Source organism: Haematobia irritans, chromosome 2, assembly GCF_050003625.1.
Source record: "Haematobia irritans isolate KBUSLIRL chromosome 2, ASM5000362v1, whole genome shotgun sequence".
In the NCBI taxonomy this organism is placed as follows: domain Eukaryota; kingdom Metazoa; phylum Arthropoda; class Insecta; order Diptera; family Muscidae; genus Haematobia; species Haematobia irritans.
This window is the reverse complement of record NC_134398.1, coordinates 207,468,483-207,481,677: the sequence shown is the minus strand read 5'-3', so window position 1 is coordinate 207,481,677 and position 13,195 is coordinate 207,468,483. Positions and strand designations below refer to the sequence as shown.

Here is a 13,195-nt window from a genome sequence, read left to right as displayed (position 1 = left end):
ATGTTTATTGATATGATTAAACATTTATAATTTCTTATAAATATAACATTTTTCGGTTTATCTCAACACATTTAACATAATTTTTTGCATTAATAAAAGAATGATGTTGAGTTTTAAGTAGCAAGTTACATATTGCAGCGTCTATCAGCCAGTTTGTTTATTTTCGATGGAGACAGCGTGCCTGGAAAAATATTTGAAAAACGATCACTTTATTCTATTTGGAAAGTCGAACATTGTTCACCATATACCTTTCACAATTATTTTTATTTAAATAAAATATAACAAGCTGGTTGCGCTTGGCGTTTCACAAAAAATAAAATGGCTCTTCTAACAGTAGTGATGGCAAAATACTTTCATGTACATTTTGTACTTTTTGATATGCTTCCCCCATCACAGTTCGCGATGGTTGTGGTGACATTTACGAGTCTGTGGTAGCGATGAGGATGAAATGGAACTTTGAAATGCTGGCAGGGAAATTCATGGAAATTTTTTGCGTATTGTTTTTCTCTAATAACCAATGTAAAAAAACGAAAACAAAAATTACTGCATAAAATATTGTTATGAAAGATGCTTGTTTGGTAGGTTTATTATTTAATTGAGGCAAAATAAATTTTACAGCATTCAACTTCTAACCAATTGGGGCGATATTTAATTGAGAATTAGATGTCGAGTAGTAGTAGGGTTTCGAGGTGATGAAAATTGTTAGAAGGACATTCAATTAGGACTTAAATCAACTTTAGTACAACCCTGCCAACATTTTTTGAATTTGGGGACTCTTTTGAGAATCCCCACTACGTCGAAAACAATCATATACGACATCAAAAACTCGTCGGAAAAGCGCCGTCACTATTGAGAAGTTGTACCACGCCAAGTTACTACAAAAATGTTTCGCATGAGTGCAATTATTAGGTGCCTTTATAGATCAATTTAGAACGACGCCAATAAGGGACCCTCCAAACAATCAGAAAAAGTGCATTTTAAGATAGTTGTAAAAGAATCATTGTGGTCGAGTAAAACACGTTTGTTTAGATATTTATTAATTTGATTAAACATTTACAAATTCTTAAAAATATAACATTTATACCACTATCACATTACATTTAACATAATTTTTGGCATTAATGATGATGTTGAGTTACAAGTAGCGAGTTACATGTTGCTGCGTCTATCAACCAGTGTTTTTATTCCATGGAGGCAGCGTGTCTGTAAAATATCTGAAAACAATCACTTTATTCCATTTGGAAAATCACCAAATTGTTCACCAATATACCTTTCACAATTTTAAGCGTATAATCTATGTTTTCAGAACTTTATTTTCGTTTTTATTTAATTAAAATATAACAAGCTGGTTGCGCTTGGCGTTTCACAAAAAAAAATGGCTTTTTTAACAGTAGGGATGGCAAATTACTTGCATGTACTTTTTGATGTACCTTTTCATGATGGTTGAAGTGACATTTACGAGTCTGTGGTAACGATGAGGTTGAAATGGAACTTTGAAATGCTGGCAGGGAAGTAGTCCGATTGGTCCAATATTTGGCCAGCGTACCCAGGAGAGGTCCTGGGTTCACGTTAGCCCACTTTGGAAGACCGGCAACCTATCCACTTTGGGTTCGTGTTAGCCTACTTCCATAGAAGAAAGTCTTAAACTCCGGCCGAAGCCGGCCAACTGCGCTCTTCCGACAAAATTTTTACCTTACATTTTCTCTTTAAAATGTACTATTATTACCAAGTACACAAAAAAGGGCAATTTTATTCATTTCATAAAAAATTGCTGTCAAAAGTAACAAAAATATAAAGGAAAATACCGATTTTCAGATGTCGATATCTCGAAAAGGCTTTTCCGACAAATTTTTTACTTCACATTTTCGCTTTACAATCCTTTCTCGTACACTCCAAATAAATTTTGTTTGTTTTTAACAACTTTTGCTACAGTAGATTTATTCCTTTTTCCGAAATCGTTAAGGATTTTCGGTATTTTTACGTGTCGTGCACTTTGCCTGAGATCCTCCACTTTATTCCACCATTTAGTAATGCTTGGGATTTGGGAATGAAAATGCAAGTATCTTCTCTGCAATATGTTTCCGTTTAATCTCATAACTTGGCAATCCTTCAAGTTTTAAAACAGCTGACGTCCAACCACGACGACGTCGCTTAGGTTCTTATTTAGGTCATCCCCTTACTGCATTTTTAACATATAGTATTAACGAATTTTAGATATGAATGCAATCCTTGCAATTAAAACAATTGGTAATTTATTTATTCCTAATGGAAAAATTCGGCTAATTCACTGATCAATATTTTCTTCTTAGAATCCATTCAACAAATAGCAAATTATCAATTACCACGGACTTATAGGGATAGATTTAATCCATTCTCTTTGAAAGATGACGAGTTTAAAGACAAATATAGATTTCGAAAAGCCACTGTAAGGAAAATTGTAGACTTGGTCAAGCAGGACATTGAATTGGATAGTAGAGGATGTGGAACACCTGTTGAATTGCAAGTAATGGTGGCATTGCGATGTTGGGGCCGCAGAGAAGTAAATATTTTCAACTTGTGCATCATTTGGTTGATACCAATATCAAATATTTTTAGCATCAAAATAATACTGGTGACTTCCATGGTATCTCACAACCAACGGTATCTAGAATATGTGTTAGAGTTGCTCGTGCTCTATGCACCCATGCTAAAGATAAAATAAAAATGCCAGAATCCCATGAAGAACAGGCTCAGGTGATGAAAGAATTCCACGATATACACAATTTCCCAAACGTGATTGGTGTTATCGAATCGAAAATCATAAAAATCAAGAAAACCTACAGAATAACCCCATACAAAATTAACAGAACAGGATACGATTCGTTAGTAGTTCAGGTGAAAAGCCTAATTCATAAAAGTTATCAAAATGTTAATTTTAATTTAATTTTGCAGATAATTTGTGATGCAAATTTAAAAATCCGCGATATTGAAACTGAGTGGAGTAATAGTACTCAAAATTATCGAATATTCAACGAGTCCCGAATTAAAGAACGCCTTGAAAATGGAGAATTTGAAGGACGACTGTTAGGGGTACCAGGATACAAACTAACTCCATATTTATTTACACCTCTGGAGGAACCGAAAAATGTAAAAGAAGAACAATATAACGAATCTCATATGGCAACAAAAAGAACAGTCCAACGATGTTTTTACCTATGGCGACAACGATTTCGTTGCTTACATGATGGTTTGACCATAAATCTGTCGAGTGGAAAATCGGTTATTTTAGCTCTCGCCGTACTTCATAACATTGCAATAGAGGAGGACGACTTGACTACAGGTAAGAATTTAAGAATTTTAATTTGTGATTGGAATGTCAAATGCATTTTCCATATATATTTCAGATGGATTTGATGAAGACATACGGGAACAGGACGAAGATATTGAATTCTTTACTCAAACAGCTTCTACTAAAGGAATAGCTAAATCTACATTAAAATCGTTTATACAGAATAATTTTTAAATACAATTGTATAAATAGCATTTCAAGTGTTTCAAGTTTTTTTTGTTTTGCCTTTATCGTTTAAAAACTATATCGAAAATAATTTGCTTCATATGCGCTATTTGATTATGAGTTAATACTCATAATCAAATAAATCAACGTTTAATAAAGAGTTTCAAAAGAAGTGGGATATATTTTATACTTTGCATCCTACACATATCAATAAGGATGTGGCAATTCAATCTGCCATTAGTTTTAATTTTATTCATAATCTTAATTTTTGTTGTATTCCTCGTAGACTTCGTAAAATTAAATCACTCGGGAAACCCAGAACTAGGTACTTTAGTACATAAATATATAAACATTAAATAGTTTTAGTTCTAAATTTATCTTTATTTATGGTTTAGTGTGAGTTTCAAAGTTAAAAAATGTTTTCATAAATGAATGCTTTCTTCGGTCTTTGTAAAAGTCAAGCTTGGCCTGAAGTACCTCATATTCAAGATCCAAATTTCGTATCTTTTTCCTTTCTGCTTCGATTTGCATCTGATGAAGTTCCTTACGACATTCAATGTCATTCGCTGCGATTTTAGCTATATTATTGTCTGCAACTTTTGATTTATCCGTAGGAAATTTCTATAAAAACAAAATATTGGTAATAGTTGAGTTATAATACCTAAAAAAAATGTATATATTGCTCTGCTTCCATCTATTGGGATAGCTTTCTTTCGTATTTCAAATTGGTTTTGGTTGATCTATTTCGAGTAAGAGTTGAAAGCATCCTGAATTGATTCGAATTTGAGTGACTGTTTTTCATACGAAAGCGTTTGCGTAAGATTTACAGTAATAGGGAATATGTTTTTTATTACTATTTATTTATTGAATTGTCATCGCAATTAATTTTGAAAAAAAAAAATTAAGAATTTTATTTGAAATATGTAGCAATTTATTTTTTAATATGTAACGGATCTTTAATAATAAAAATTTCTTGATTCTAAACTTTATGGAAAACTCCATTCTAAAAATCATTAAATATAAATTTTAAATCAATTTGGCTTAAGAGAAATTTATCATACCACAGTGTAGAACCAATGAAATGTACTAACCCTTTTTTTAGGCCGACGAATCTTTTTATATACATCTGGATCGGGCTTGGGTTCTTCATTCATCTTCTTCTCTTCCTCTTCTTTTTCAACATCTGAATGGATTTCTACTTCCAGACATGGGTTTTCGTTTGTTGGTTCAGTTAACTAGAATAAAAGACAACCGTTTGGAAGAGCTCGTTTCGAAAAATTCATTTACCTTCGTTAACGCCGCTTCAGAGTCATATTCATTATCACCCTCTGCATATTGACTTGATGAAAGCCATGACCCTATATCATTGCTGAATAAGGACTCATTGTTCAAGGGTTTCATGCCACATTCGGAAGCTTCCTTTTTGGCTTGAATTTTTATAGTAGTCCATTGTGATTTCAATTGCTGGACGGTTCGTTTTACGCACGAGCACTTGCTATTAAACCTACAAAATAAGTCGAATGCAATGACAACACTATAGTAAATTCTCAGCTTACTCTTTTTCCAAATCCATCCAAGCTCTCTTTTTCCGATGGTTGGTATTTGTATCAGTGTGTTTATTTTCAATGTCCTTTACCCTCATTCTTACCAACTGTTTCAAGAGCTCCTATAAAAAAAGTTTATTTATTGATCTTTATGCAGTAATACTAAAACTTATTTTAATATTAATCATACCTTATCCTCTTCACTCCAATTTTCTGATCTTGACCTTTTATTACGGGTATGCTCATCCCAATTATCGGCCTCCATTTTTTTTTTTAAGAAACTGGATCTAGGCAACGTTAGATATATATTTTATTCTCCATATGCAAAACAATTGACAGTAATTTCTATGGTAAAAGCGGGCATGAAGTTTTCTATAACTTTTTTCCAAGCTAGTGATACATAAACAATACAAACTTACTTATTATTCGAAAAAAATCCGGTTTCTCGAAATTTAGTTATACTCCATGTAACAAGAGTTGACTTAGTTTTCTTGTTGAAAATGTTCTTTTATATGAAGTAAGAAGGAGTTAACACAAAAAACATAAATTTATTCATTCAATTTATCATAAATTCTAAAATAAATTTTGGTCATCGAAATAACCGGTTACATGTTTATGTACCACTAACGTATGTTGACATAATAAAGTGAGCAGAGTTGCCATTAATAATAAACACATTAGGAATTGGATAGCTATTTATTGTTTTTGAATACCAATTATAAGAAATGTTTATTAATTTATTAAGTGAATTTGTTAATGGCCAGAGCTCAAAATAATGATAAATTATGTTAGTGAAACATGGGTTGATGATGAAAGGTTTATTGATGTTGGTTTTATGGTGATAATATCTGCAATTGAGACATGGTCCGAAGGTATGTAATGTTCGATTGTTTAACTTAATGCAATGTAGCAAAAACTGAGGAGTTGATGAGGAAAAGTTCATTGAAGTTGGTTTCATGGTAAATAGCGCCTCATTAAGGCTATTCATATCTATGTTCCAACAACAAGGGACAAATGACTTTTAGATGGGTCTAAGTTCAAGTTTAGCCGCTAAAATAGAAAATTGATCCGTGAAAGCTTAATCAAATTATATATTTTTATTGGCATTATTTATTATAACTAAATGGGCAATAATACAAAAGACAATTGAAAAAGCTTATTTTCTTTTAAATGAAAGTAATCGTGATGAAATGGTCATTTTCTGAGAATGAAAAAGTGAATGCATTCGCTTTGTCGCTGAAGGTCGCTTTGGACTTTTGGTAAAAAAATTCAACAATTTGTTTTGGCAGTCAAAATCGCAAAAAAACCAGTCGCCTTTTCACAGTTTAAAGAAACTACTTTCCCTGAGCTTTAAAATCGACACAGCGAAGTTGTCTTTTCCTTATCTCCTTAAATTCGAAAAGGACAAATATGTTCCCTAGCTATTGTTAGAATCAATTCAATTCCAATAGCATTTGTTTACAGTAACACTAATTTTTATTTCATATAATTTCTTACATTACCATTATAAATGTAAATTAGAGAAATAATTATAGAAAATCCGTATATTCGTTCAGTAACAAACCTTTATATATATATTTTTTTGCGATTAAAAACAAATTTAAATAGATCCTTGTCAATCAATATATGTGTACAGGTGCGACATCGGCTACTTCCTCATTATTCAATATCTTAATTTGACATTCACATAAGAATTGCAAAATTTTACGTTCTGCCTTCGATTTTTGATCCGGGTGTAGGCCATCCAATAATATTTGAACTTTCTGAAGCATATCCGTTTGCATACTAATGTTATGCTGCTGTTGTTGCAATTCATTCTGATGTAGGACTTTTTGATTTTGTATGGCTTTTAGACAATCCTGTGATTGTTTCAAAACATTTTCAATATTTAAAATGACATTACTGATCTTATCTTCGGGATCCATTTGTGCTGGACTTTCTGTTGTGGTAATAGTGGTAGATGTGCATGGCTGTGTTGCTGTAACATATGTAGTTGTTGGCGTCATATCCTGTACATGATACGTAACCTGCTGCATTGTTTGGTGATTTTGGTTGGGCTTGCTCATGCAAACTTTCTTATTTGGTAGGAATAAGAATTCATCAAAGGTTTGCTCTTGAAGCTCTTGTATTTCGGTTTCTTCCGTTATTAAATCATTATCCTCGTTGTGTTCTTCATTTTCCGAGTAATATGCACGACTATAATCATCTCCCCAGGGATTGTCGACGGATGTTTGAGATACTACTGTGGTTGTAGTGGTGTTTTTCTCTCGACGTTTAATTTCTTCGATTGGTAATGGAACTCTGTAAAACAATAATATAATATTTATTTTTACATATAGCAACAATTTCAATAACGCTACTAACCCTTTTCTATAGTGGCTTTCCAAAAATCGAAGATCGTTGAAATATATCCATGTAATGGGTTTTTCTGGATTCAATTGAAGTTGTCGGTATTCTCTGGAGAAGCGGTCTCGCAATTTTTTCCACTTATTGTAACAAGTTTCCTCTGAAAAGAAATTAATATCAATAATTTTTTTTGGAAGTATGTCGGAGTTGATATAGAAGTGCTTCTTGTGCCTTTTTTAAAGCAAAATCTAATTTTCTAAATTATGAAGCCTTAACTAAAGAATGATATCAGAGTTATTCTCAAAAACGGCTCAGGAAAAGAATTATACAATTTGAGGATAGCACAACACTTTTTCGTATTTTTTGGGGCATATTATATAGTGCGAGTTGATCCAAAAGTTTTGATCTAAAGAATAAAAACAAATGTGATTTTTTCATAAAAATCTACCTTCTGATGTTGACCAAACTCATGGTATATCAAAACACCATATTTCAGTAACAAAAAGTTGGTGGTTCTGGTTCTAGTGGAAAAATTTAAAAAACAATCCCTTCAAAAAATGACACAATAACTATAATTTACCCCATGCTATCACGACTTCAATTGATTCCTGATATTTAATTTAGTTTTTTTAATCGTTAAAAACATTTTTTTCAATTACTCCATTTTCACTTACCCGATATTCCTAAAGTATTTGCTATGGTCGTCCAAGCTTCATTTTTAGCAGTTAAATTCTTGGAATCTCTCACTCTTTTCCGATCATACAGCACATCGTGCTCCCTCACCAATGCTATGATGTTTTGATTCAACGCCAACTCTTCGGGTGAGATTTTTATATCTCCATTTTCACCAGAATCTTCATCTATGTATTCATCGGATCGAACAGCTCTACGTTTTTTCACTTTAGGTTCATATTTAATGCATTCAACCACATCACTATTGCTCGCACATCTAGGAATAAAATGCAACATATGTACATATATATAAAATCAGGTACAGATGCTCGACAAATTGCAATGCACGTCACAATCTTACCCTTGTTTATAATGGTCCTTTAGAAACCATAAATGGGGAAACAACTCCCAATTCGTTACATCTGTTGGATTAAGTTGTTGCCGCCGAAATTCTTTGCCAAAACGATCACGAATTGATTTCCATCGAGTGATGCAGGCTACCTCCGACTTTTTCAGTATTTGTGATATCTCTCGCCAAACGTCATTTTTTAAACTGGAATTTTTGTGGCCGCGCGTATGTTCTTTGGCATAAAGTATGGGATAGCTTTCTACTAATTTTACGAATTCCAGATCAGATTCCTTGTTGCTCATCGTAATTTTTACAAAATATTACCCGTCTGACATACGATTATCGTACCTTCATCGAACACAATATGAAAAAACTAAGAAAGTTTGGTTTTTCTGAACACTTCCATACGTCAGTAATGTTGCCAGATTGTGAAGTTTTAATGAATTATTGACGACGTAACGGAAAATAGATTTATATAGTAACGTCATAATTCAATTTGCAAATAATTGAAGAGTGAATTAAAAAATGGAAATCGTACAGCATTATTAGTACTAAGTTCTTTTTTATTTAATAAATCATTAAAAAAATTCTTTGTAGATCATTCAAGATAAAATAAAAAAGTTTAAAATTTTTTTGGCAAATATTTTTTTATAATTTTTTCGTTTTGTCTTTGATTTTAGCCTATACAATCGATCGGACGATGACGGCAACTAGTAGTACTAAACTTTTATCTGTAAAATAAAGTCGATAAATACTTGTGCAAATTTTCCAAAGTGAAGGAATTTAGTACTGACATTCGCTACCGTATTGAGCCTGAATAAGGGGGGTGTCTATAGCGAACTAGAACAAACCCCAAATTTAGAAAAAGTTATTTCCTTTATTATTACCATACGGGCGTTAGTAACCTGGACCTTCTTTTCGATAATTTAAGATTTTAATGTAGGTACTAAGTTCGAGTTTAGCCGCTAAAATTGCTCAAGAGAAAACTAAATCATTAAAAAAGGCATAAAATTATATATATGTTGTTTTTTTTTTTTAATAAAAGCTGATTACTATGTTCAGTTTTCAAGCTGAAAACCAGCTTGTTTTCACGGTTACTTTTTTTAATTAATTAATTTAGAAATATAAAATTAGTTGCAATCAATTCCTTGGATCTTTTCCATCCATTACTTGGTAAGACTTGATCAAAATATAATCGTTTTCATAAATATATTTGTACTTTTAATTTAGTGTTTTGGTGAAAAAGCCGAACATAGTACTCACCTAAAGGTGGGTACTAAGTTCCTTTTTCTTATTGCGATCTTACTTGACAGAAGGTGACACGGCTCTGACTGACCCCGATCCCAATCCCTATCTTATTTCCTGGACAAAGTCTGCCGATCGGTCTGCTCAGAACCCTTTTCCTTTGTGGCGGTGATATTGAAAGCAATTCAGTAACAGTGAAATCTGACCAGAGTGTTCGCTATCAATCACGCGCTGATGTTACCCATTTGTAGTCACAATACCGAAACCTTCTCATATTGTGATTGAAAATCCCATATCAGTAAGCATTACTCACCCTCCCACAGAAACACATTCACTACCATTAGCCCGAACTAACTAGGTGACACGGCTCTGAATTCGAGCCGATATACATCTGATTTTGTTGGAACCTACTGTCAAAGAACCCAACAATCTCAGCTATCCCCTTCAATCGACAATAGGCAATACACGACCAGATGAGACAATCCCAACCACTGATAGGAACTACTTGAGTGGTCTCAAAAAACTACAGTCGAACAGTAATGGGCTTAAAAGGAAGGTTACTGAAATCACAGATTTCCCTTTGCCGCTCTCCAGGATACTAAACTATCCAGTAGGAATGGTCTTACCACTTCATCCGACCTGTATCTCATGACTCTGTGCGATATACAGGCACGGTTGTCACAGTTGGTATGATTTTACCCACAATGGTAGTTTGTTTAATTTTTGGTAGATTGGTAGAATTCTTGGTGCTTTGGTAGATATTGCCGAATATTCCTCTCCAAATTTTCTATAGAATTAAAATTTTGACAAAATTTTCTATAGAAATGAAATTTTTGGCAAAATTTTCTATAGAAACAAATTTTTGAAAAAATAAAATTTTGACAATAGAAATAAATTTTTGATAAAATAAAATTTGGACAAAATTTTCTATATAAATAAAGTTTTGACAACATTTTCTATAGAAATAAAATTTTGACAATATTTTCTATAGAAATAAATTTTTGATAAAAATAAAATTTTCACAAAATTTTCTATAGGAATAAAATTTTGACAAAATTTTCTATATAAATAAAGTTTTGACAAATTTTTATATAGAAAGAAATTTTTGATAAAATTTTCTATAGGAATAAAATTTTGACCTAATTTTCTATAGAAATAAAAATATGATAAAATTTTCTATGTAAATACAATTTTCATAAAATTTTCTATAGAAATAAAACTTTGCAAAATAAAATTTTTTTGTTTGGTACTTTTTTGAAAAATTTTCTCCAAATGTTGGTAGATTATTTATGGATCGAGTGGCAACCGTAGATACAGGCCCATGCCACTAACCACGGCTCGTGCTTTTGACATCCTCTCATAAAACCAAAGTTTATTCATGACCATGCCTTTAACTTCTAGCGAGTTCTGTAACAAATACATGTAAACAGCATTTCGCCCACCGATAAACGCCACAGTTGTGTAAATTGGCACAGTGCCTTAGGAAAGATGTAATCGAATACTCGTTACCGATTTGAGTAATTCTTCCACAGCACTAGTGAAAGTGTTTTGCTTTTGGGGTGTTCAACCATTGACCCACTCACCAGTATCGTCTAATACATTGGATCGGTGAGGTGGAATTGAAACTACAATCATGGCAGCGACTAAATCCGGAAAACCACCAGCTAAAGGCCAAAGTTTCGTCGTAAAATCGTACCTCTTCGCTTATAACGCCATACAGGTCGTTGGCTGGAGTTATATTTTATATCAATTGATTAATTACTATTTGCTGCAAGGAGCAGAATTCAGAGCCAGCATAACATTGTGGGATTACACTCGTTTATCCGTAATCATTTTCCAGAATGCTGCCTTTGTGGAAATTCTTAATGCCTCATTTGGATTGGTGAAGTCGAACCCAATGTTGACTCTGTTCCAAGTATTCAGCCGCATGATGGTAGTGGTTGGAGTTGTAATGGCTACACCGACAGCAAAAGAATCACCCGGATTACCTATTGCCCTATTTGCATGGTGCATTACGGAAATTATACGTTATGGATACTATGCTCTAAACATTGTAAAGTGTGTGCCATATGTTTTGGTGTTTCTGCGCTATACAACATTCATCTTTTTGTACCCAATTGGTGTTACCGGTGAATTGCTGTGTTTCTGGTGGGCTCAAAGTTATGCAAAAACCACAAGTGTGTGGTCTGTGGAGATGCCAAATATCTACAATGCTACATTCTCTTACTTTGCCCTACTCTGGATAATTATGCTGAGCTATATTCCATTGTTTCCACAATTGTATTTACATATGTTTGCCCAACGTAGAAAGATTTTGGGTGGTGGATCCAGTAACTCGGAAGAAAAAAAGACCAAATAAATTGGAAGCATATTCTTCATAACATATCCACCGAGGAGATATCATACAAATATAATTTTAAGACGTATTATATCATTATCGAAATCTTATTTGCCCTGACACGATAACACATATTTTCACCTCAAAAAACCTGTTAGTGGTCAGTCATTGATATTGAACTTTGTATCTATTAAATGCATTTGTGATGATAATGATGTCTTTAAAATTTTTGCTATTTCCACATATTTGACTTTCCCCTTCGTTCATTATTGGAAGTTAAACGTGTGTATAAACAACCATTTTACATACAGTGTATGTATTTGTTTGTATATTATTAGTTTATTTTTTTTTTGGTTTTATTATTTGCTTATATTATTTCCATTTGAACTTTTGATTTGTACATTGAATATAAATTTGAATTAATTTAACGAATTATAAATGAATGTGGTAGTAAGTTTTAAATATATGTTTTTAAAATAAAACTTCATTTTATTTAAAATCGGATATACTTTTTTATTTGATTAACGTCTTATCAGTAAATAATACCTGGTTAGCACGCATGAAAAGTAAATTATAATTTCATGTCATACAACGTCGAGTACATTAAATTGATCTTCTAAGCGAGGAAGCTTTCTGAAATGAAGTGTTATTCTAAATGATGTTTCACAGTGAAATTTTTTGTTTTTTCAGGATTACTTCGTTTATTTGTTTTATTTTATAGATAGAAACATTTCGCGTAGGTCAGGTTATCCTAGGTTGTCTTGTTATTCCCGATAAACTTATAAAATTCTTATTTACTATGATTAAGCAAACATATACATAATTTTGAATTAATTTTCGGTGTCGCTTTTGTAAACTGCTATTTAGAACGTAGCTTATTAGGAATATTATAAATTGTCTGTATATGTATTCAATATTTATGCAAACAATTGCTATAAAGAAAATTCCATTGAGTGGAATTGCAATCCGATTATATCATGAACTTTAGACAAGACTTTAAAAATTTATAAATGGAAATTTATTACCGTTGAAGCAAAGTGGTGCTAGGTTTTATTTTAAAGTTGTATTTTGTTCCTTGGATTCAAAGCTTGCTAAGGTTCAATAAATAAGTAAGTCTTCATCGCATGTACATTTTTTTGCTATGCACTACATACATTCTACCGATCTCCCCGATTGTCTTGGTTTCTAGAAGTATTGGTTCATTTTTT

The 13,195-nt window shown here is 32.4% G+C and overlaps 3 protein-coding genes and 1 long non-coding RNA gene across 4 annotated transcripts; 1 reads left to right on the top strand and 3 right to left on the bottom strand.

Annotated features, from left to right (window-relative positions):
- Positions 1–1,016: 1,016 nt before the first annotated feature.
- LOC142224963 (uncharacterized) lies at positions 1,017–1,500 on the bottom strand. Its single transcript, XR_012719207.1, has 2 exons — positions 1,271–1,500; positions 1,017–1,214 (listed from the first exon to the last, which is right to left on the bottom strand). It is a non-coding gene; the product is annotated as an uncharacterized LOC142224963 (long non-coding RNA).
- Positions 1,501–3,853: 2,353 nt separating this feature from the next.
- On the bottom strand, positions 3,854–5,423 carry LOC142227022 (uncharacterized). The gene is made up of 5 exons (XM_075297335.1): positions 5,228–5,423; positions 5,050–5,159; positions 4,781–4,997; positions 4,585–4,728; positions 3,854–4,114 (listed from the first exon to the last, which is right to left on the bottom strand). The coding sequence occupies exons 1-5, from the start codon at positions 5,300–5,302 to the stop codon at positions 3,878–3,880; spliced, it is 783 nt and encodes a 260-aa protein (XP_075153450.1). The 5' UTR covers positions 5,303–5,423; the 3' UTR covers positions 3,854–3,877.
- Positions 5,424–6,490: 1,067 nt separating this feature from the next.
- LOC142227021 (uncharacterized) lies at positions 6,491–8,776 on the bottom strand. The gene is made up of 4 exons (XM_075297334.1): positions 8,417–8,776; positions 8,058–8,332; positions 7,402–7,543; positions 6,491–7,338 (listed from the first exon to the last, which is right to left on the bottom strand). The coding sequence occupies exons 1-4, from the start codon at positions 8,704–8,706 to the stop codon at positions 6,657–6,659; spliced, it is 1,389 nt and encodes a 462-aa protein (XP_075153449.1). The 5' UTR covers positions 8,707–8,776; the 3' UTR covers positions 6,491–6,656.
- Positions 8,777–11,217: 2,441 nt separating this feature from the next.
- Hacd1 (3-hydroxyacyl-CoA dehydratase 1) lies at positions 11,218–12,491 on the top strand. Its single transcript, XM_075297333.1, has one exon. It carries the CDS (start codon positions 11,283–11,285, stop codon positions 12,006–12,008), a length of 726 nt encoding a protein of 241 aa, XP_075153448.1. The 5' UTR covers positions 11,218–11,282; the 3' UTR covers positions 12,009–12,491.
- The last annotated feature ends 704 nt before the right edge of the window (positions 12,492–13,195 follow it).

Excerpts from the sequence above, each read along its gene's own strand:
- LOC142227022 (XM_075297335.1), bottom strand. The coding sequence starts at position 5,302 with ATGGAGGCCGATAATTGGGATGAGCATACCCGTAATAAAAGGTCAAGA. Across the intron at positions 4,729-4,780 it reads CTGAAGCGGCGTTAACGAAG|TTAACTGAACCAACAAACGA; the intron begins GTAAATGAATTT and ends CTTTTATTCTAG. Across the intron at positions 4,115-4,584 it reads TTCGTCGGCCTAAAAAAAGG|AAATTTCCTACGGATAAATC; the intron begins GTTAGTACATTT and ends TTGTTTTTATAG.
- LOC142227021 (XM_075297334.1), bottom strand. The coding sequence starts at position 8,706 with ATGAGCAACAAGGAATCTGATCTGGAATTCGTAAAATTAGTAGAAAGC. Across the intron at positions 8,333-8,416 it reads AAGGACCATTATAAACAAGG|ATGTGCGAGCAATAGTGATG; the intron begins GTAAGATTGTGA and ends TTTTATTCCTAG. Across the intron at positions 7,339-7,401 it reads GAAAGCCACTATAGAAAAGG|AGTTCCATTACCAATCGAAG; the intron begins GTTAGTAGCGTT and ends ATTGTTTTACAG.
- Hacd1 (XM_075297333.1), top strand. The coding sequence starts at position 11,283 with ATGGCAGCGACTAAATCCGGAAAACCACCAGCTAAAGGCCAAAGTTTC.